Genomic DNA, 24,718 nt, shown 5'->3' with positions numbered 1-24,718 from the left:
ACAGCTGAAAACACATTACTTTACCATTTCTTTCTCATAGCTTCATCTTAGTTTAATCCTGATGCTCTGTATATTCAATTAAGTATCATTACTATTCATGGTGGCTTAAAAATCCGTACTAACCACTACTCTCTCTTCTGCTCTTTTTCCGGTTTTCTGTGGTGGCGACCTGCACCACCATCACCTAGTCAAAGCACAATGATGTCCGTACATTGATGGATTAAAGGCCAGAAGTCCACGTGACCATCATTATCAAGTCCTTCCATGAGAACCTTGTATACAATGAGGACTGATCAGTTATGTTAGGTAGAATGCCCAGAGGGGGCTGGGCGGCCTCATGGCCTGGAACCCCTGCAGATTTTATTTTTTCTCCAGCTGTCTGGAGTTTTTATTTTGTTTTTTCTGTCCTCCCTAGCCATCGGACCTTACTCTTATCCTATGTTAATTAGTGTTCTCTAATTTTAATTCTTTGTCTTTTTTTTCTCTTTCTTCATCATGTGAAGCACTTTGAGCTACATTATTTGTATGAAAATGTGCTATATAAATAAATGTTGTTGTTGCTTAATTGAAGCAATATAGGCAGAAGTACTGTTGTAAGAAAATAAAGCAGCACAGGGACAGAGCATTTTTAATTTTGTAGAAGATACTATGTTAATTGAAGAAGGCAATTAAATTTAGTGCAACACAGTAGTGCTGCTGCCTCGTAGTAAGGAGACCATCACCCTTATGTAGAGTTTGCATGTTCTCCCTGTGTCTGTGTGGGTTTCCTTCGGGTGGTCGGTTTTCCTTCTATGCTCCAAAGACATGCAAGTTAGTTGAACTGATGATCCTAAATTGGCCATAGTGTTTGTCTGTGTGTGTGTTCTTCCTACGATGGACTGCCACCCATATGCTAGCTGGGATAGGTTCCAGCAGACCCTCCCGAGACCCTGTTTAAGACTGAAGGTTGGGAGCAAGCGCTGATAGAGAGTTGTCACACTCACTACACGATGAACCCCTCAGGACCACATTGTAACAGGACTAAGTAGGTTAGAAAATGACTGACTGAAAAGTAAAAATAACATTTTCCAGACAAAGTAACTTTTAGAAGACATAAATTTAGGAGGTAGATTAGAATTTAAGTAAAGTTTAATTTTGTCCTTTGTTACATGATCCATAAATAATGGCAAGTCATGGAGATCCTGAGACTGCAATTTTTGCAGCCAGAAATTTTTTTAGCTTCACTTTGTAAATCAGAAAGCTAGGCTAACTATAGCCTAAATAATGGCTATAAGAAATATCATCTACATTAACCACCAGTTGGATGACTAGTACGTGGGGGAAGCAAAATGAAGCAGAACTCAGAGAAGCAGACAGGAGCTTGACATCAACAATGGTATAAATGCATATGCTAATTTCTAGTGTATCTTCAAAATAACAAAACACTGTTTATCAGTCTATATATTGTTGGAGGAGAATGGCCATCCAGCTGGAGCAGAAGATGTTCATTACCCAGACAGGAGGCCAGTACAATGACACACACAGTTTAGCCAGCAGGATATTGAAATTAATTTGTATCCGGCTAGAATGTTTTAAGAGATGAACTGAGAATTGGGATTGGTTCCATACCCTGTACACATGGTAGCAGTGCTCCTCATATGATAAGCGTACCGCAACACCTGCATGGTTGCTTAGGCAACCATGTCAGGGTGCCTGGGTGCCGATAGAGGGTGCTGTTGGGGGAGGACCTTCTTAGGAAGTTTCTGTGTGGCCCAGAAGTGCTTCCAGGAGGACACAGAAGACATTGGAAGCATTTCTAGGCTCCACTTAAAAGGTGCCCGCTACCTCATATCACTGAGTTAGAGTTGGGAGACAGTAAGGAGAAACTTGAGTTCTGCATAATTGTGGCTTATATTTGGAGAGTTGATTGTGGAAAGTGATTTGGAGGAATAAATACCATTTATTTTATTCTAAAAACATCTGTTATTTTACTGTGTCTTGGGTTTGTGGGCTCTCTGACTCCCCATTGTGGTCACAATATACATATTTATATGAGGCAGTACATGGCTGAAGCTCAGCTTGAAACTCAATGACCAGAAAGAACTATGGAGGCTCTTCTAAATACAACTGACCTTGTGATTAGACAGTTGAGTCATTGGCAAGTCAAAGCTTGCTTGTAATATTGCTGTCCTTGATCCAAAGGCTGACAATATTCTAGGATTAAATAATTTAGCCACAGTTGAAGAAGAATATATTTTGGCAAGACAGTTTTTTTACAAAGAAGCAAGAAGCAAAAAAGTGAGGAAGTGTACAAATAAACATCTACAAGAACATAAACCACAGTACCAGAAATCATAACAAGTGTTCAAAAAGCCAGGAAATGTGTGAAAATTAATTTTCAGTCATTAAAATACAATTTTATGGAGCACAGCTTGAGCAACTTCCCTTCAATAGAGAATTCACCTGTAAATGCAAGGATGAGTGAAAAGACATGGTCCTGATCAGATCTAGTTCTGACACTTATCATCAAGATTTGTAATAGCAAATCAACTTGTTTACTGCTGTATTTTATGAGCCTCGTTGACCAAGGATGATAATTAAAATGATTAGTGCTTGTTCAGATGCCTGATGCAGTGATCTTCACAATATCTAACCATAGCCTAGCAGTAGGGGAAATCCAACAAGACTGGTACATACCTCTCCTATGGATTGTTGAATACTGTGGTGGATGATAATATGCTAAAGCCAGCAGCTATACCACATACACTTCAGAACAGGAAATCCACCTAAGGCTAAGCATGTTTGGGCCCAACCGGTACTTGGATAAGAGATCAACCAGCAAAAGCCTGGGTTCTGCTGGTAGTGGTGTTGCTGAGGGCAACAGGAGGCACTTACCCTGTAGTCTGCAGGTGGATCCCAGTTCCTCAGAGAAATGACACTGTACTATAAAAATGGTGTTGTCCTTCAGTTGAGACATAAAACTGAAGTACTGACTAGCTGTGGTCATAAAAGATCCCTGGGCTTCCTTCGTAAAGAGTAGGGTGTAAGCCAATATCCTGGCTAAATTGCCCTCAATGGCCTATTCATCCCCAGTCTCTAATTGTCTATCTATTTCTCACCTCTTCACCACCTAATATCTAATGTTCAGTGAGTGTACTGGTGTGAAAATGGCGGTCGTTGCATTATCCAGGTGGATGCTGCATATTAGAGGTGGTTGAAGTGGCGATGTAAAACACTCTGAATAGTGAGAAAAAAACTACATAAATGCAAACAATTATTATCATAATGATAATAATTTCATCTTAATCTCTTTTAGACCACTCATAGAAGTTCCCTTTGTAAATACAACAGCAGCAGGAAAAAAATTCAGATACTGAAGCTTCTCCTTTCAGGGTGTGTGGGTTGAACATCTCATACTGTATTTTTTTTTCTTTTTTGCATAAAGCAAATTGCCCTGCATTTAATATATGAAACATGCTCTATAAATAAATTATTTTTACTATTAGTTTTTTTTCCCCAATCTACACTAAAATTGCATTCAATACAGCAGCTCTCATATTTCATACAAATTTTTATTTAACTAGCTATAAAAAAGCAATATCTGTATCATGACAAACATGTGAGGAAACAAAATTTCAAATGTCCTTTGAATGGGCATGTGAAAGAAATCGTTGTTGAATTCTTGTTTTAATAAAAGAATTAAACAAAATAATAGTATAGTCAACGTTCTATCAGGCAACATAGGATTTCAGGATGAAATATTCTATCTCAGTGTGTCAAATGATCAAGACCAGAGCAAGTATACCATCTGTTTAAAGTGTCATCAGCATTTGACACAGTAAAATAAAGGCGATCTGATGTACAGCACCTGCAGCGCCACTGTTAATTCCATGATACAGTACTCAGCTCATTGCCAGTTGGGACATTTTTTAAGTAGCACATCCACTTCTGCCTTCTGTCCAGTAGATTAGTGTAGAATTCTAAATAATCATGCAGCATGTAATTTATGCTTTATTAAAAAACAAAAAATATCATATAAAAATGAAACAGAGCCTGAAATATTATGCATTGCAATACATTATTAAAAAAAATAAACCCACTAACTAAAAGTATGTAAAAAATATGATTGCATAGCAAAACTGTGACTCTTACTAAATATATGGATATGTGGTGGTGTGAGCTCACAAGCATACAGTGCACAATGTCCAACAAGCACTACCTTATATGTAATAAATTGCGGTTGGACTTTTTTTGGACATCAGGATATTGTATGTCAGAATGAGTTGTTCCTGTTTACATCTGAATGGGCAAATGTTAAATGCAACAACTAATGGTAATGGAATCTCCAGGAGTCTGTATTCAATCTAGGCTTCATTCATTTGCATTACTTTACCTACATTCTGCCAGTCTTTGCAGGATAGCATGTTTATTTGCTAAAGTCATATAAAGACTTTATTTGGTTGAAGTGCCAGCAATATGACTGATGCATCAACAAATAACATTAGTATTTTCAGCATTAGATACTTCAGAAACAAAACATTTTCTTCAGGAAGATTTAAAATGTAGTATTAGTATATTCTAGAATTATTATAGGAATGTAACATTCACATTCCTACAGAAGGAATTATTATTATTAGGGCCACAGAGAAGAAAAAAAAATACTGACACAGTGAAGAAAAAAAAGGTACATGTCAAGAATAAAGTCGACTTTTTTATAAAAATTTCCACTTCAATCTCAACGCTTATGTCGAGATTAAAGTCAACATGTTGACTTTATTCTCATAGTTTATTTTGTCATTAAAGTAGAACATCGTTCCACTAGATTTTCTCAAACCCTGTCACAAGGAAAGTAGCACATTAAATGCTTCGTATTAAGTGTTCCCCAACCCATGTTAATTGGTATGTGCTTCTTAAACTGACTTCCTCTTGCACTGAGAGGAGGCACAGACAGCAATTGCCAAACTGAATACATTAATTTCATGATACTCCTGCTCTTTGAAAATTTAGAATGCTAAGATAAATACTTGATATCATTTTCATGATTAAATGCATTACAGCATGTATTAAACATTAAACAGTGGCGTGGCGGTAGTGCCGCTCCCTCGCAGTGAGGGGTCCCCAGGTGTACGTTCAGTTTAGAGAACTTTATAGCAGGTGTGACAAGGCTCCAAAAAGTTGGATGCATGAATGGGTATCGCACTGGTTTAACTGAAATATTGTGTAAATGTTGGGTTTGTGAGCTGATGGTCGGAGACAACAACACAGAATTCAATGGATGTTCTTCTGAGCTGGCTTTCTTTATTGCATGCGTGCTGTCACTATTTGATGTACCAAACCCCCATTTCCTATCCTTCCATTTTTTATACTCCACATAACCAAACACCACACGATAAACATCTTTGTGAAAGTAAAACTAGCTAAAAGCTTAGGACACGGAGTGTTCAGAACTTTGAAAAATCTTGGTTATACATGTTTAATTATGTCATCCATTCAGGGCTGCGCCCATCCCAGCAAATACTGTGCGCAAGGAAGGAAAATATCCTGAATGGGGCGTCAGCTCATAGCAGAGTAAATACAAGCACACACATACACTTGGGTCAATTTAGCATATCAAAACCCCACATCCTACATGACGTTGAAAGGAAACTGAAGCACGCCAAGTAAACTCACCAAAAAAAACAAGCAAACTCAAGGCAGGGAACACCCGGGACCGCCTTGCTGCGTGGTAGCAGCGCAATCTTGTGCCCCCAAACGTTTAATACATGCTTTAATGCATTTCATCATGAAGATTATATTAAATACTAGAAAAATACCCGCGCTTCGCAGCGGAGAAGTAGTGTGTTAAAGAAGTAATGAAAAAGAAAAGGAAACATTTTAATAATAATGTAACATGATTGACATTGTCATTGTCATGAGTGTTGCTGTCATATATGTATATATACCCCTCCTTAAGCCATCACCTTATCGTGGTGGAGGGGTTTGCGTGTCCCAATGATCCTAGGAGCTATGTTGTCCGGGGCTTTATGCCTGGTAGAACCACCAAGGCAAACTGGTCCTAGGTGAGGGATGAGACAAAGAACGGTTCAACACCTCCAATGAAGAATAAAAACTGTGGACGACGTGGGTCACCGGGGCCCCCCTCTGAAGCCAGGCCTGGGGGTGGGGCTCGATGGCGAGAGCCTGGTGGCCGGGCCTGCACCCATGGGGCTCGGCCAGGCACAGCCCGAAGAGGTAACATGGGTCCTCCTTCCCATGGGCTCACCACCTATGGGAGGGGCCAAGGAGGTTGGGTGCAGTGTGAGTTGGGTGGTGGCGGGCGGGACCTTGGTGGTCTGATCCTCGGCTACAGAAACTGGCTCTTGGGACGTGGAATGTCACCTCTCTGAAGGGGAAGGAGCCTGAGCTAGTGCGCGAGGTCGAGAGGTTCCGGCTAGATATAGTCGGACTCACCTCGACACACAGCTTGGACTCTGGAACCAATCTTCTTGAGAGGGGCTGGACTCTCTACCACTCTGGAGTTGCCCCCGGTGAGAGGCGCCGAGCAGGTGTGGGCATACTTATTGCCCCCCGACTTGGAGCCTGTGCATTGGGGTTTACCCCGGTGGACGAGAGGGTGGCCTCCCTCCGCCTTCGGGTGGGGGGAAGGGTCCTGACTGTTGTTTGTGCGTATGCGCCGAACAGCAGTTTGGAGTATCCACCCTTTTTGGAGTCTCTGGAGGGGTGCTAGAGGGCATACCTTCTGGGGATTCCCTCGTTTTGCTGGGAGACTTCAATGCTCACGTGGGCAATGACAGTGAGACCTGGAAGGGCGTGATTGGGAGGAATGGCCCCCCCGATCTGAACCCAAGTGGTGTTTTGTTATTGGACTTCTGTGCTCGCCATGGATTGTCCATAACGAACACCATGTTCAAGCATAAGGGTGTTCATATGTGCACTTGGCACCAGGACACCCTAGGCCTCAGTTCGATGATCGACTTTGTGGTGTGTCGTGGACTTGCGGCCATATGTCTTGGACACTCGGGTGAAGAGAGGGGCGAGCTGTCAACTGATCACCACCTGGTGGTGAGTTGGCTTCGATGGTGGGGGAAGATGCCGGTCAGACCTGGTAGGCCCAAACGTGTTGTGAGGGTCTGCTGGGAACGGCTGGCAGAGTCCCCTGTCAGAAGTAGCTTCAACTCCCACCTCAGCAGAACTTCAACCACGCCCCGAGGGAGGTGGGGACATTGAGTCGAATGGGCCATGTTCCGTGCCTCTATTGTTGAGGCGCTGACCGGAGCTGTGGCCGCAAGGTGGTCGGTGCCTGTCGGCGGCAATCCCCAACCCGTTGGTGGACACCGGTGGTGAGGGATGCCGTCAAGCTGAAGAAGGAGTCCTATAGGACTTTTTTGTCCTGTGGGTCTCTGGAGGCAGCTGATAGGTACCGCAGGCCAAGCGGAACGGCTTGGTTGTTGCTGAGGCAAAACTCGGGCATGGGAGGAGTTTGGAGAGGCCATGGAGAACGACTTTCGGACGGCTTCGAGGAGATTCTGGTCCACCGTCCGGCGTCTCAGGAGGGGGAAGCAGTGCAGTGTCAACACCGTATATGGTGGGGATGGTGCGCTGCTCGGGACGCGTTGTGGGTCGGTGGGGGGAGGACTTTGAAGACCTCCTCAATCCCACTAACATGCCTTCCAATGAGGAAGCAGAGCCTGGGGACTCTGAGGTGGGCTCTCCCATCTCTGGGACTGAAGTCACCGAGGTGGTCAAAAACTCCTTGGTGGCAGGGCCCGGGGTGGATGAGATACGCCTGGAGTTCCTTAAGGCTCTGGATGTTGTAGGACTGTCTTGGTTGACACGTCTCTGCAACATCGCATGGACATCGGGGACAGTGCCTCTGGATTGGCAGACCAGGGTGGTGGTCCCCCTCTTTAAAAAGGGGACGGAGGGTGTGTTCCAACTATAGAGGGATCACACTCCTCAGCCTCCCTGGAAAAGTCTATTCGGGGGTTCTGGAGAGGAGGGTCCATCGGATAGTCAACCTCGGATTCAGGAGGAACAGTGTGGTTTTCGTCCTGGTCGCGGAACAGTGGACCAGCTCATCACCCTTAGCAGGATCCTGGAGGGTGCATGGGAGTTTGCCCAACCAGTCTACATGTGTTTTGTGGACTTGGAAAAGGCATTCGACCGTGTCCCTTGGGGAATCCTGTGGGGGGTGCTCTGGGAGTATGGGGTACCGGACCCCCTGATAAGAGCTGTTCGGTCCCTGTACAACTGGTGTCAGAGCTTGGTCCGCATTGCCGGCAGTAAGTCGAGCCCGTTTCCAGTGAGAGTTGGACTCCGCCAGGGCTGCCCTTTGTCACCGATTCTGTTCATAACTTTTATGGACAGAATTTCTAGGCACAGCCAGGGTGTTGAAGGGGTCCGGTTTGGTGGACTCAGGATTGGGTCACTGCTTTTTGCAGATGATGTTGTCCTGTTTGCTTCATCAGGCCGTGATCTTCAGCTCTCTCTGGATCGGTTCGCAGCTGAGTGTGAAGCGGCTGGGATGAGAATCAGCACCTCCAAATCTGAGACCATGGTCCTCAGCCAGAAAAGGGTGGAGTGCCCTCTCAGGGTTGGGGGGAGATCCTGCCCCAAGTGGAGGAGTTTAAGTATCTCGGGGTCTTGTTCACGAGTGAGGGAAGAATGGATCGTGAGATTGACAGGCGGATCGGATATATATATACATACACACACACACACACTCACTGTATATACAGTATACACATATATGCATATACATATGTACATATATTAGGGGTGGGACTCGATTAAAAAAATTAATCTAATTAATTAGAGGCTTTGTAATTAATTAATCTTGATTCATCGCATGTAATCGCACACGTAAATTTGCCCCAAAGCGCAAATGTTTTTTTTAATTTAAAAGGATTTTAGTGGGCGTCAGAATCAAATAATAGACATGGACATGAATATTGTAAACTCAAGCTCTTTTAATTTCTGAAAAAAAAAAAACATTTAAACTGCATTTCAATTCAAATCAGAATCATCATCCGTGGCTAAAATTGGGCAGACTTAAAAATAAAGTGGTATTCTAAGTACTTTAAGTACATGTTCAGAATGGTATTGTCTAATAAATAATAAGAAACATTTTAACATAAAATGCAGTTTTTCATCTTAAAAAAATAAGGCAGAAACATAAAAGTTAATTTGACCAGCTTCACCTTTTAACTTTGAGTAACCTTAGCCAAAATTATTTTGTACATTAGGCTAAAACAGTGTGATCATTGACAATTTTGTAATTAGATGTAATTAAAATTACTAACGGTCACGGAAGTCCAATGATCCCCAATAAGAGCCACAAAGTCCGCTTTCTGTAATGCATCTAATTTTGCTTGCTTTTCAGTGTCATAAAGCTGTTGAATTTTACTTTGAAATAGTCTCTCGGCACAGCAGTTGAAAAGTTGGATCACCTGACGCTAACTGTAGCACATTTTCTAACCCCCTGTCTTCCACCGCTGTTAGTGGTCTACAGTCCAAAGCAATCCATTTTGCGAGAGAATTTGTAAGTTTGACCGATGTTGACTTACTAATTTTGGTCCTGAAGCCAGTCATTTCATCAGTTTTGGGCTGCCGACACCTTTTGTTGGTACTCAAACTCGTATTGCTAGTGCTAACAGCATACACAGTTTCTGTGTTCGCTGTAACATGTTTTGCATTTAGATGGAACCGTAAGGTTGAAGTGCCTTGGTGTTATGCAAACTCCTTTTTCCACAGTTTGCACAAAACCACGCTTTTATCAAGGCTTCTGTCGGGTAGTCTTTTAAAATTAAATTTTCCTCCAGTCAGTCGTAGCAAAGCGCTTTCTTCCAACTGTTACATTTTTGTAGCTCTGATGTGTGCATCAATATAATTGGTGTACCAGGAAATCATGCATTGACAGAAGTTCCCCTTTGCTTGGAATGCAAAGTGTGATTAAATGCATTATTTTTTAACGCGTTATGGAGCACATGCATTGAGGCTTCTCAGCTGTGCTTGTGCTAAGAAAAGGAAACATTTTAAAAATAACGTAACACGATTGTCAATGTAACCTTTTGTAAGTAGAGCCTGGAGGATTCAGAGTGTGGAGAAACTCTAGAGACAGCGTGTGTATTACTTTGTGGATTTTTCTGTGAGCATTTGGTGGCAGCGTCACAAAGTTGGTCCCGCAAGACTGTGTAGGCTGCGGAGCTCAGCTCAGAGCGAAATGAGGTGAATGGGAGGGGAGATGATGACGTGACTCCCCCACCCGCCTTAACTGTCAATCCCCCCTCCAAAGACTCTCGGAATTTGCATAAGCACAGCCCCTCACCATCAATGTTAACTTAGTTACAAAGTGATTAAAACTCTCGTTTATATCCTGCGTCCTCTCATTAAACTTGTATCCCGCATTACCCGTGGGCATGACAAACGCCAGTGACAGCCTGTCTGTGAACTTAATTTAAACTTTAGGTTTACACTGTGCTTTGTTTCCGAAGTAGCAGCACTCATGAATATGGTTGTATGTGTCACTCTCCCGCTTCTTATTGTTTCGCTGCCTTCTCAATTATATAATGCATGTTTTCTTCAGCGCTTTTTGGAGCTCTTCCTTGTTTTCTACGTACTGCGTTGACAGTCAGTTCACATGATTACGTGGGAGGCGTGATGATGTCACACAAAACTCCGCCCCCACGGCCATCCCGCTCAACTCCATTACAGTATATGGAGAAAAATAGCTTCCAGTTATGACCATTACGTGTAGAATTTCGAAATGAAACCTGCCCAACTTTTGCAAGGAAGCTGTAAGGAATGAGCCTGCCAAATTTCAGCCTTCCACCCACACGGGAAGTTGGAGAATTAGTGATGAGTCAGTGAGTCAGTGAGGGCTTTGCCTTTTATTAGTATAGATCTATCTTAGCATTCTAAATGTTCAGAGAGCAGGAATATCATGAAATTAATGTATTCTGTGTGGCAATCGCTGCCTATGCATCCTCTCAGAGCAAGAATAAGTCAGTTTAAGAAGCACGTACCGATTAACATTGCTCGGGGAACACTTAACACAAAGCATTTAATGTGCTACATCACTTATGATAAGTTTGAGAAAATCTAGCAAATTAAACATTGATTTTAAGATGAATTTTATGACGCTCTACTTTAATGACAAAATAAACTACGAGAATATAGTCAACATGTCGACTTTAATCTCGACATATACTTTTTTTCTCCTTCATTTTGTCCGTATTTTTTTCTTCTCTCTGGCCCTAATATGCTTCCATAGATTCCATCCTACATTAGGGAAGAATTTAAAAACTGTCTTAATTTTTACAAGGCAATGGAAATTAGTAATTCTCAAAACTAGTTATATGTTATTTTAAGACTTAGTACATGTGAACCTGAATAGAATGGAATATGTACAAGGATTGATATCAGAATATACAGCATGATAACTGTAAGTGTATTGTAGCAGAACTAGGGTGTGAAGTTATTTGTCTTTTCAGCTTAACCCAACTACATTAACCAGAATGGACACTTACCTCCATCTACCTCATCTGCTCCAAAGTGGTTACGATAGAACAGCATGATCTCTATCTTGTAGCACTTATATAGTGTTACTAAGCAGACAAGCAAGAGAAGAATGGCTCCAAGTCCACCAGCAAGCTCCACTGTGTACATGAGCTCTGGAAAAAAACAAGCAAATATTTCTGTAATACTGGTTTAAAAAGTGGTGTTGCAGCAAATTCAGATCTCTCCACTGATTATTTTTAATCATCAGAAAAGTGTTGCTAACTGGGAAGGAAAAGAAAAATTTATGTGAATTTATGGTACTTGCAAAAGTTAGCTTTTTTCAGTTTTATTCTGTCAGTCACCTTCACACTCTCCCCCCAAATGATCTGACCCTAACTAACAGCGCCGGCATAAATTCACACCTGATCTGACGCTGTTTGTTTTCAAATAATATTGCATTAGTGCAATGATGTTTTCTGATTGGTACTATTCAGGTCATACAATGATTTCTTCAAAATGTTATATATATTAGTCTCTTTTTTTCTCCAATGCTGTGTTAACATCATGCTCCAGAAGGCGTGAGCTTATTCAGTGCGAGCAGGAGCAATAAGGTAGCCGGTTGCTTGTGCTACAACAAGCTTGACTTGGCAGCAATGAACGCACATGTACTGTACAAGGCAGGCATGGGTCCACTGAGAAAAGAAGAAAGTTCTTGGCTCACCTTGCAGAGGAACTTCGTCATCACTTCTTACAAAAAAGCAAAAGAGGATGCAACATCGACAAGCTTCTGTTGCAAGACTGCCGCTTCCCCCAGGAAAGCAAACTCAGTGAGTGTCAGGCACCCATTCAGTGTAATAGTAACCATAGCATAGAGTGAAGTGTGTATATTGCAACAGGTACACATGTCGTAAATTTAGGGAGGATGGTCCTTGGGTGTGTGGGAACTGTTAACATTTGAATTTGATGATTGTATATAGCGCAGAACTGACCTCTCTGTACTATTCTTTCCTCTGCATTTCCTGGAGTACAAAAGAAACACCACCATGCACCAAAATGTGGAGACTGGGCAAGGTCAGGAAAAAAAAAATGCGGCCACTGATTACAACTGCAAGAAGGCATGCAAATGAATATGAATAATGCTGCATCAGTGCCACAATGTCTTCTGAAATGTACTATACAGCTCATAAAATGAATTATTCCAAATATATATACCTATATTTCTGTTTTTTGTCAGTGCAGCTTTGACATCATGGACTATAAGATGAATACTAATTCAGTGTGAGCAGGAACAGTCAATAAAACTGAATAAAAAAAAAATTCAAGTGAAAATGAGATACAAATAAGAGATTCACCAGCGTTTGTGTGTCAGCTTTTATCCCTCCAGATCAGAGAATTTCCAGTTTCATTGTCTCAAAACACCACTCACATCTACAGTTATTCCAGTCCAAGTTTCAGATAAAAACTAACAGTGTCAGATCTGTGGTGGGGGGTGGGTGTTGTATCGTTAATGTGACTGAGATAAAAAAAAACAAATTTAAAAAAAATAGTAACTTTTACAAGTACAACAAATTTACACCGGCTGTTACAGACACAAATCAAATGTATGTTTTTATTGTATAATATTAACAATAAGAGCAGCTCACTACTCAAAATGGTAAATTTGCAGGGGAGCTGGTTTCAAACTCACGACCACTGGATTATAACTCAGCAGTTCTTACAGCTGCACCACTGAAGGTGTTGTATAGCGCGTGTAACTATTGTGAAAGTGTTTTATTTGATATTTTTCCATCAGCCTTCAAACATGATACAGTTCATGTCTACATTTTGTCATTAGATTAAAATAATAATAAAAAAAAGTTGACCCAGAAACAGGTTTTCTTGATTACATACTTGGACTTGGATACCTGCCGACATGCTAAAACTTGCATACTCACCCTTTCCAAGGGATATTTATTATTGGCAGACGTAAGAGCACAAGCATGTCCTAATTTTATGGCTGCTGAAACTTTTACTTTTTTCAAAAACAGGGAGGCAACCATTATGTTTCCTTTATAAAATTTGGCATCTCCAGACATTAAGCAAAATTCATCTTTGTTCTAAACCATTTTAATGTTCATACCCAGGCTACTCAGTATTATTTTTTCTTCAAAAGAGATCAGAATGAATGTGCTCCAAAAATTCAACCATTTGGCTCCCAGTTGTATAGGTGCTTCTTTTATTAAAACCAGTGTTTTCTCCAGCAGGATCTGTATCTTCATATTTGTTGAGTGTGTCTTTATAAAAAAAAAAAAAAAACTCTGGTAGCAAACTGAGAATTAAGAGTCCTGACTGTAATTTAGCAGGCCTTCTAAGAGCACTCTGTAGGGGTAACAATTTGAATTCTGTGATATTAGATGATCACCCAGAGTTATATCAACTTGTAAAAACAAATTGGCTATCAGGTAGTTGACAAATCTGACCTTTGTAGCCGCCATGATATTAGTCCCATCAGCTTTCACTGTTTTGCACTTTAGGTGTAGAAGAGTGTTATTCATGTCAAGGTAGTCCTCCCGATTTCCAGCTATGAAAATTTCTAGCACTGCTACTTCAGAGAGGGCTAATAGAGCTAGAACTTCAGTATACAGTATATACATTTATTTATACTTATTTGAGTGAAACGAGAGTAAACAGGTCTAGTTCAGTATGAACACACTCCTCAAATTTTCTGTGGATGAAAGTCATGAAGATGTCAGAAGATGGCTTTAGTCTTCTTCTTCTGGCAATTATGTTTAAAAATGCTGTAAAAACAGTGCACCTTGCCTTTTTGGCTATCGGGACCCTAACCTGACCCTGGTAGACTCTTCTCATTCTGCCTTTCTCATCACCATCAAACCTGCACCTTCCTGCTTCTCTTGGCCACCACCCGCCATGCTTGACATTTTTTACATAACCTTTAGCAGCAGATTGGTATGTGGTTTTGCGATGTCAAAACCTTTTTTCAGGAGAGGTAAAACTCTACTAAACAACCTCTGAAATATACCTCTAATACCATCCCCATACATCACTGGGGAGCTATAGATTCCCGGTAAGCTGCTACCCGCTTGGGTCTGGTAAAATTGGATGTAAGGATCCTGTAAGACCTCATTGTTTCAGTCATGCATACAACACCTGATTGGCCTGAAATGCAACTTCACTATAAACTTATCAAAATGAAATGGTACAGTTTTGTTCAGGTCCATCTTTACTTTAACAGTCATTGTGTCTAAATTATTCTTGCTGACTGGTAATGACAATGAGGTTTGTTGTATGCGATAATGGTAATTTTATTTGCTTGATCCTCTATGACCACATTTCAAAATGGGGATGCAGCAGTTTCCGAACCTATGATGAAAAACCAATCGCTGTACATGTACAAAGTGTAAAAACAAGCCATGATGTCAGCTGGGTAAAGAGCTTTGTAAGATACTTCCTCAGTCTGATCAGAATACGCTCTTAATATTTGACACTGCTGACGTTTTAAAGTGTTACAGTTTCATTCTTTTCAACCAGCATCACATAGACTCTTCTTTCAACAGTATTACAACTGAATTTCACATGATTCTCAGAAGTGATAGTTCTCGCGGCTACGTCTGAGTTCATAAAAGACAATAGGTCATGTATACCTTCATAATTTCCACGAGGACTGTAGTAATATTTTTTATTCCTGGAGCTGAAACATAGAATTCATTATCTGGATTGTCTATGGTGTTCCACATATGTGGATATTGTAGTTGTGCTTGGCTGACTTCCTAAGAACCTTCTAGTTCCATGAATTTAGCAAGCTTTGTTGTGAAATTGGAAATTGTGTTGTTAGGAAAAATGTCTGAGGAAGAATTGCTAGGTAGAGTTACACAAAAAAAAACTATTGCTCTCCATTGTGTGCTGGTTGAGAATGTTGGTCAAATTATGAACGGTATATATTTTATTTCACATCTTGGGCTTGGTCCTCTGGTAGTTCATTATTTCATAGCACAGTACCTGATGCACTAAAAGTGTCAGTCATTAAACCATTACTAAAAAAGTCAGACCTAGACCCACACATACTAAATAATTATAGGTTATTTCAAATTTACCCTTTCTCTCTAAAATACTAGAAAAAGTAGTCGCCAATCAGCTTCAGTCACACCTTACGCATTACAAATTATTTGAGAAATTTCAGTCTGGTTTCCGCACTGGTCATAGAACAGAAATGGCACTAACACAGGTTGTAAACGACATTCTGATATCCTCTGATGAAGGAAACTTCACTGTAATTATGTTGTTAGACTTAAGTGCAGCATTTGATGCCATTGACCATTCTATTTTACTGCATAGGCTAAAAAATAATGTTGGGCTTACAAGCACTGTGCTCGCTTGGTTTAGCTCTTATTTATCAAATCGATTCCAATATGTACAGAAATGTGCTGACAGTACTCCATCATTATACACAGAAGTGAGATATGGTGGCCAGGCAAGGCTCAGTACTGGGACCTTTACTATTCTCAATTTACATGCTTCCACTGGGATCTATCATTAGGAAACATAATGTTCATTTTCACTCATATGCAGATGACACCCAGTTATAACTTTCATTTAGATCAAATGAAGTTTCTCCGATGTTGTCTTTAATTAGTTGTGTTAGTGAATTAAAGGAGTGGATGGATGAGAACTACTTGTCTTTAAATACAGATGAAACAGAGATGTTAATTGTTGGAGGGAATGACGCTGATCACAACAATATTCTGCCATCGTTTACAGTTAGGTCCATGAATATTTAGACAGAGACAACTTTTTTCTAATTTTGGTTCTGTACATTACCACAATGAATTTTAAATGAAACAACTCAGATGCAGTTGAAATGCAGACTTTCAGCTTTAATTCAGTGGGTCGAGCAAAAAGATTGCATAAAAATGTGAGGTAACTAAAGCATTTTTTAACACAATCCCTTCATTTCAGGGGCTCAAAAGTAATTGGACAATGGACTCAAAGGCTATTTCATGGGCATGTGTGGGCAAGTCCGTCATTATCAATTAAGCAGATAAAAGGCCTGGAGTTGATTTGAGGTGTGGTGCTTGCATGTGGAAGATTTTGCTGTGAACAGACAACATCTGGTCAAATGAGCTCTCCATGCAGGTGAAAGAAGCCATCCTTAAGCTGCAAAAACAGAAAAAACCCATCTGAGAAATTGCTACAATACGAGTAGCAAAATCTACAGTTTGGTGCATCCTGAGAAAGAAAGCAAGCACTGGTGAACTCAGCAAACGCAAAAAGACCTGGGGCCTCATGTATAAACGGTGCTTACGCACAGAAATGTTGCGTAAGAACTTTTCCACGTTCAAATTGCGATGTATAAAACCTACACTTGGCGTAAAGCCACACACTTTTCCACGGTAGCTCATGCCTTGTCATACGCAAGTTCTCCGCTCGGTTTTGCAGACTGGCGGCACCCAGCATCAAAGCAATGGTACTGTTCCTGTGTGGTTACTCATTATTTTCCTGACACGGCTTTATAAATACACTGAAACTAACCGCATATTGTTTATTAGTGTAACGCACCTGATTGTAATTAACTTGTAACAATATAATGGCCCAGGGAACAGCCATAGTATTCCAAATACCATAACTGCTTTAGTGCTGTTACTCTCACTTCTCCTTCTTCTTCTTTCAGCTCCTCCCGTTAGGAGTTGTCACAGCGGATCATCTTTTTCCATATTACTCTCATTGCACCACTCGGAGTATTTATATCACTGTATCTGAGTGTGAATCACAGCAGCAGCTGATCGGAAAGAGAATTATCGGTATACAGTTTCATGGACACACTGTCTCAGCCACTGCAAAACATTTTAAAGCCTTTCCTGTACAGACCTCGCGTTTCAGAAACAGTTTCATCCCAAGAACTTTAAATGCACTCAATCAATTGCACCTTGTAGAACTGTTTGTACTTATAAGTATAATCACCCCACTGTAAACTTGCACTATAGTTATAATATCGCACAACCTGAGCCACTTTATGAAGGGCGTATTTACATATGATGACAATATCATTTTTAAGGTGAAATGCAGCAAAATATGTTTATTAAATTATACAGATAAAACTAACTTCATTTAAATAATCTATATTCTTCACTGGGAGTGTCGTTAAGGATAGAATAATTAAACATGTACTACAAAGATACTTCAATGCTCCTTAAACGTTTTGAAGAATCAGCGCTAAGCTTACAGATGGCTTAAATTCTATTACAGAGCTGATTGTGTGGCGATCGGTTACTTGGGGAAAGAAAAGCACTGACTGCAGTGATGGCTACAGTATGCCAATATATATTGAATATAAAACTGAAAGAGAAAATAACAACACAGCTAAAAACGCAGCGACAAATTTCGGCAAAAGTTAAATGCTTGTGTCATGGGCATGAGGCGGCTATGCAGTGTCTGCAACGGACTTGGCCATCCACCGTGCATAAGCTACCTTACTGACATTGGCGGGCGAAGGAGCCACCGATTCTTCCTCTGCCCAGTGCCACCACAAGCCTAGAGCAGCCCCTGAGTACTGCTGCAATAAATTATTTCATCGAAGTGAAACACATGTTTAATAACGTGCTTTAACTCTTATCATCATGAAAATGATATCACGTATACATCTCAGTATTTTAGTTATTCAGAGAGCTGTAATATCACGAATGTAATGGATTCTGTGTCCAGTTGGAGGAAGAGAGCCGGTTTAAGAAGCAAGTAGTGATTCACACACATAGGCACATAGAAGATCAAATACAAAACAAAGCATTTAACGTGCTACTTTAATTACTATGTGATTTGAGAAACTGGTTAATTAAACGATTTTAAGATGAAGTTTATGATGTTCTACTTTAACGACAAAATAAACTACATGATTAAAGTGGAAATGTCGAGATTGAAGTTGACTTTTCGTGCTTTTTCCCCACTGTGTGCCTTTTTTTCTCTGTACCCTAATAAGCTTTCATATGACACTCAGACAGTGGGCTACAACTCGGCTTTTCACGGCGACTTTGATATGTGACTTCTTTTTTATTTCCGGCACTGTGCGATTTTGTGAACGTGAGCTTTCAAGTTTCTCCAACACGCTATGTCACTCGATCAACTTCCTTTTGTTGATTATACCACGGTTTATTTGAACAAATAGTATGTTTTTCCTTTGCCTTCACTTGGTATTCGCTGAAATTCTTATATTTTCCCCCGTGCTTTTCCCATTGTCTTTTCACAGAAGGCTGAGCTTAAGGGCGATTTATATTGATTTGCATATTCAAAGAGGCGTAATTCTGGGAGGAGTTGGGGTGTTACATAAAGCGCCTGCACGAGCGTTACTTTTCACGCTGATCGGGATATATGTATCAGAAGAACGTGGAAGTTGGAATACGCACAGATTCCTGCATGTGGATTTTTCTGTGTGTAAGCACATTTCGGATTTTGTGCTTACGCCATGTTATAGTGCGAGTTCTACGCACGGCGTTATACATGAGGCCCCTGGACGTCCATGGAAGACAACAGTGGTGGATGATCGCAGAATCATTTCCATGGTGAAGAGAAACCCCTTCACAACAGCCAACCAAGTGAACAACACTCTCCAGGGGGTAGGCGTATTGATATCCAAGTCTACCATAAAGAGAAGACTGCATGAAAGTAAATACAGAGGGTGCACTGCAAGGTGCTACCCACTCATAAGCCTCAAGAATAGAAAGTTCTGGAAAAACATTCTTTGGACAGATGAAACCAAGATCAACCTCTACCTTACCCACATCATCTGTAAAACACGATGGAGGCAGTGTGATGGCTTGGGCATGCATGGCTGCCAGTGGGACTGGGACACTAGTGTTTATTGATGATGTGACACAGGACAGAAGCAGCCGAATGAATTCTGAGGTGTTCAGAGACATACTGTCTATTCAAATCCAGCTAAATGCAGTCAAATTGATTGGGTGGCGTTTCATTATACAGATGGACAATGACCCAAAACATACAGCCAAAGCAACCTAGGAGTTTAGTAAAGCAAAGAAGTGGAAAAATCTTGAATGGCCAAGTCAGTCACCTGATCTTAACCCAACTGAGTATGCATTTCACTTGTTGAAGACTAAACTTCGGACGGAAAGGCCCACAAACAAACAGCAACTGAAAGCCGCTGCAGTAAAGGCCTGGCAGAACATGAAAAAGGAGTAAACCCAGCATCTGGTGATGTCCATGAGTTCAAGACTTCAGGCTGTCATTGCCAAGAAAGGGTTTTCAACCAAGTATTAGAAATGAACATTTTATTTCCAGTTATTTAATTTGGTCCAATTACTTTTGAGCCCCTGAAATAAAGGGATTGTGTTAAACAAATACTTTAGTTCCTCACATTTTTATGCAATCTTTTTGTTCAACCAACTGAATTAAAGCTGAAAGTCTGCACTTCAACTGCATCTGAGTTGTTTTATTTAAAATTCTTTATGGTAATGTACAGAACCAAAATTAAAAAAAGTTGTCGCTGTCCAAATATTTATGGACCTAACTGTAACTCAGTTGGAATCACCATTAATTTTACTGAATCAGCCCGCAATCTAGGAGTTATCTTTGACTCTAGCATGTCATTTAAAGCACATATTACAAAGTTGTCCAAATCATGATTCTTCCATCTTAAAAATGTTGGGAAATTAAGGCGCTTTCTAAATAAATAAGATTCTGAGAAATTAATTCATGCATTTATTTCTAGTAGGATTGACTACTGCAATGCAGTGTTCACTTGATGTTCAAACTGTTCTTTATACAGCTTCCAGTTAATTCAACATGCTGCTGCTAGAATTATTACAAGAACAAGAAAATATGAACACATAACTCCGGTTCTTAAATCCTTACACTGGCTCCTGGTTAAGTTTAGGGCAGACTTCAAAATTCTCCTTTTAACATATAATGCACTAAACGGCCAAGGTCCGACTTACTTGTCTGAACTTATCTTGACTTACAAACTATTGCGCACATTAAGATCTCAAGATGCCGGTCTGCTTATGATTCCAAGGATTAATAAAATAACAGTGTGAGGTCTAGCTTTTAGTTATATGGCTCCTAAACTATGGAATGGTCTGCCTGCTACTATAACAGATGCCCCTTCGGTCTCAGCTTTTAAATCCCGGCTGAAAACTCACTACTTCAGTTTAGCATATCCTGACTAAAGCTGCTGATTACCTGTACTGACTCCATCTCTGTTGTTGGTCATTAGCACTAAAGCATAAGTAACATGATAGCTTTAATTGAATACTAACCCTCACCTATTCTGTTTCTCTTCTCGGTACTCACATGTGGCACTTGGTGACACGGCCCACCTGCCAAGTTGTTTTGCCTGCCTAAGGTAAAGTCTTCCCTGATGGAGGATCGCAGGAATCATGGGAAATTGGGGTCCTTTCATCGGATTAGCGCTATTTCAGCTGTGGAATGGCCAAATGCGGGAGGCAGCTTGATGGATGAGGTCTCTAGGACTCTAAACAAATCCAAATCATATCATGAGATATCACCTACTGTTAAATTCTACTCTGTGCTTATAAAATTTTTATTATTATACTGTATTGAGGATTTGTTCTGTTCTGTGTATTGTACTGTATTGTATTGACCCCCTTATTTTTGCCACCCACTGCATGCCCAACCTACCTGGAAAAGGGTCTCTTTTTGAACTGCCTTTCCAAGGTTTCTTCCATTCTTTCCCTACAAGGGTTTTTTTTGGGAGTTTTTTCTTGTCTTCTTAGAGAGTCAAGGCTGGGGGGCGTTGTCAAGAGGCCCATTGCGGCACTTCTTGTGTGATTTTGGGCTATACAAAAAATAAATTGTATTATATTGTATTGTATTGGTATCCAGCTCTTAAATTTTTCTGGCCACCCAAGCCATTTGACTAAAATTAATATTTTTTTATTCTTAATTTTCCTAGCCAGTATTTTCTCAATCCTGTAAATGTCTGATGAATTGACTTTCATTTTTTTGCAATTCTGCATCATAAAATGAGCCTATGATCTTTTCACCATCATAATGTTTTAGTTTGTATACAGCTGGTTACCTAGGTACAAGGTCAGAGACTGTAAAGATTTCATCGGAAAACATTTGTTTGTAAGCTTTTGCAAAAGGATGCCTGGTTTTAGAAACCTTATCTGTATCTCCTAATTTGAACTAAAATAGCGGAGGGCATGGGGGGTTACCAACATCATACAAGTTTTTGAGAAATTTCCAGGAATTGTACGCGTTTGATGATAACCTTTGTTGCAAGAGTATACTTGATCATACAATCGATCGATTTAGGTTCTCATATTACACGCGTTGAAATATTTTACCATTTAATTTTTAGTGTGCGGTTAAATTTCTCCACCATCTTTGTCTTTAACTTATTTCAATGGTAAATTGTTTTATTCCGTTCTTCTTTAACAGCTGTTGAAAATCTTGGTTGAAAAACTCTTTCCCCTTATCAGCCTGAGGTTTTTTGGATTTTGACTGCCACTTAGAAAGTCTTAGAACAATCTTGTTGTCACCTCTTTACCCATTTTGTTCTTCAGGGGCCGTACCCATGCGTACTTGGAAAGCAAATCTATGCAGGTCAACAAATATTTATAACCATGGTTATGCTCTGACACATCTATCATGTCTGCTAAATCCATCTGCCATTGTGAGTCTATCAGATACATAAATCTTCCCTAAAAATGTATTCTAGCAGGTTTATGAATTGTATAAGAATACTGACCAGCTAACCAATTTCACACCTGATAATCATTATTTTTCTGGCCTGAAACCTCAAGAGCTCTTTTCAATGAGTCTTTTCCCACGAAGTTACCAGGAGTTGCTGGATTATAATAAACATTTTTCATGTAGATTGGAGAAAGCAAGAAGATGTTAAAAAAAAAATTGAAGTGTCACACTTTTGAAGGGGCGTATAATTCAGGGTCTGATTTTATGATTGATTTTTCGGGTCTTAAGACCTGACTTATATGTGAGTATATATGGTAAGTAAAATGGAAGGAACGTGGAAACGATGAATGCTAGGTAATTAATAGCTTTGACCAGAATGCACAGAAAAACATTACAGAGAAAACTTAAACACAGTCATATATAAACTCATGTTAGTTGCCACTTTAGAGTAATCATCCAGCTTAAAGTGTCACTGATGGTGGGGCTGCTGACACAAATTTGGAAAACATTTAAAACTTCACAAAAACAACCAGTAAAATAAATGACAACCATGTGTTCTGATGCAGCAACACAAGCCACTGTTAGTAAAAATTCATTTTCCAAACATAATCAGTGTCCTACTAATATGTTTACAGTTTACACTGGGGAGTGGACATTGAGAGAGATTGTGTTTGGGTGTATTTGTCCTTTGACACAAGCGAGTCAGTGAGTCACCCTACCTACTAGACAGACAGGCATGGATAAACAGACAGGTTAGAGGTTTGATAAGTAAGCTTTTTTTTTATAATATTCATTCTTCCTGTTTATCTCTCTCTTGTGCTAACATTTTAATTAATTATCAGAATACTTCATAATATCCTGTCTGCCTTGCTGTCATTCTGGATAGTATGGCCACTATAATAGCACTCCTGATTTGTGTTATGTTTTTTTTATATTTAGTGTCTTACTTTATATTAAATGTTTGAACTACATTTTGTAAATCTGTAGATATAAAGAGAAGTGTACTAAATAAAAATAAAAAGTATTTCAAAAAGGAAACTGTTAGCTGCACTCTAAATTAAAAAGTATGTACAAGGTATAATAAATATAGCATATGATTCTATAGTACAGTGCTTATAAGGGTTATTAAACATTTGTTTTTTATAGGACCTATAAAAAATAATGTAATAGTACAGCTTTTAAAGAACTGCACATAATAAAAATAAAATCAAATACATGTGTTTAAAAAAATGAAAATGAATAAATGGCAATTGACAAAATAAAGTAAATGTAACACTTAATGTGCTTGATTTGAGGTAGTGGTCATTTGCCAGTAAGCAACATTTTATTGTATTTTTTGGATTAAACACAGTAAAGCCTGTATCCTTTTTAATATCAACACAGAGAAGTACTAAACTCTTCAGAAGTGATCAGTTTGACTTGGGTACTAGATAGGTTTCTGTCCCACTCATAAGATTAAGATGAAGATGACCATTTTTCATTTTTAGCAACCAAATAAAACTGCTTGTGGGAGATTAAGACAAATTATCTACAAATGCTGGAAACTGCACTTCACTTATGTGCCAATATATTTGACAAAGTCTTCTGGCGATTTGAGATTTTTCATCATTCTAAGCAGCACAGGTTTGTTTAGCTGTGCTAGATCATCACAATTTGTCAGATTTGACATTTTGATTCCACTGCATCTGCGTTCTTCTTGCCTTTGTGCACCACAGGGGAAAATGAAATGATGGATCAGATTCATTGTCCCTGAGCTCAATGCCCACATATGGGTAACACAAACAAATGCAGCCAAATCAATCTGCTTGACAACCACTATTTTCTCAGTGATGTCACATTATCGCAGCAGCAGCATATAAAATATCTCACACTTCCCTTTTTCTGTGGAGATCCTCAATGATGCTATAATAGAAAAAAATGCTTACATTCGAAAAGCATTACCAAGAACACAAAAGTGTTTGAGCAACAATCCTAAAATACAATGTTTATATGTTTTTAATTTTTCAAGTAAGTAAGAATGATTTAAAAAAAAACCTAAAAAAGCCTATGTATTTTGCTGTATTTTTTTGACATAGATTATTTTAGCTGTGTGTGGAAACCTTTGGTCAATAGGTAAAATAATAGAACAGTAACAATAATAACAGTACTCTTTGCTTTTTCCAGTAGGACCATGATATCATCTGGTTGAATCAAAAAAGTGACAGAGAAAAAACAATGCAAGGCAATTTACCCGTTTTGCTAGAAACCCTGGAGTAATAGTGTAATTCTGTTATAATCATAAAGCTTCACTCGCATTTGTGGAGCATGGTAGCAAAATATTTTTTAATTTTAGTTTCAAAATATTCATTGTGTATGTGTGGTTATTTTGCTGTAATCTGTTCAGATGGGTTATGGTTAAAAAAGTGAATTATTATTTAGCAAGGAGCACTTTAGGAAATAATAGAATATCGACATTAAACATCATAATATACAGAGGAAGATAAAATAGAGAACAATTAATATTGAATAGAATCTTAAGGTACAGTTCTTGGAAATTCTTGGGTAACAAAGTATTCATCTTAAAGAAACAGCATAAAGG

General features: G+C 39.6%; 1 protein-coding gene across 2 annotated transcripts in view; it reads right to left on the bottom strand.

Moving 5' to 3' along the window:
* LOC120523506 (interleukin-1 receptor accessory protein-like 1) overlaps positions 1-24,718 on the bottom strand; it is a 1,790,033-nt gene that overhangs the window by 78,154 nt on the left and 1,687,161 nt on the right. For both annotated transcript variants that reach the window (XM_039744882.1, XM_039744883.1), the window contains exon 9: positions 11,508-11,651. In XM_039744882.1, the coding sequence (XP_039600816.1) occupies positions 11,508-11,651 (144 nt within the window). The remainder of the gene's footprint in view (positions 1-11,507; positions 11,652-24,718) is intronic.

The sequence above is a fragment of the Polypterus senegalus genome, chromosome 2, assembly GCF_016835505.1.
Source record: "Polypterus senegalus isolate Bchr_013 chromosome 2, ASM1683550v1, whole genome shotgun sequence".
Taxonomy (NCBI): domain Eukaryota; kingdom Metazoa; phylum Chordata; class Cladistia; order Polypteriformes; family Polypteridae; genus Polypterus; species Polypterus senegalus.
The sequence above is the reverse complement of the archived record's forward strand: the minus strand, read 5'-3'. Positions and strand labels throughout refer to the sequence as shown.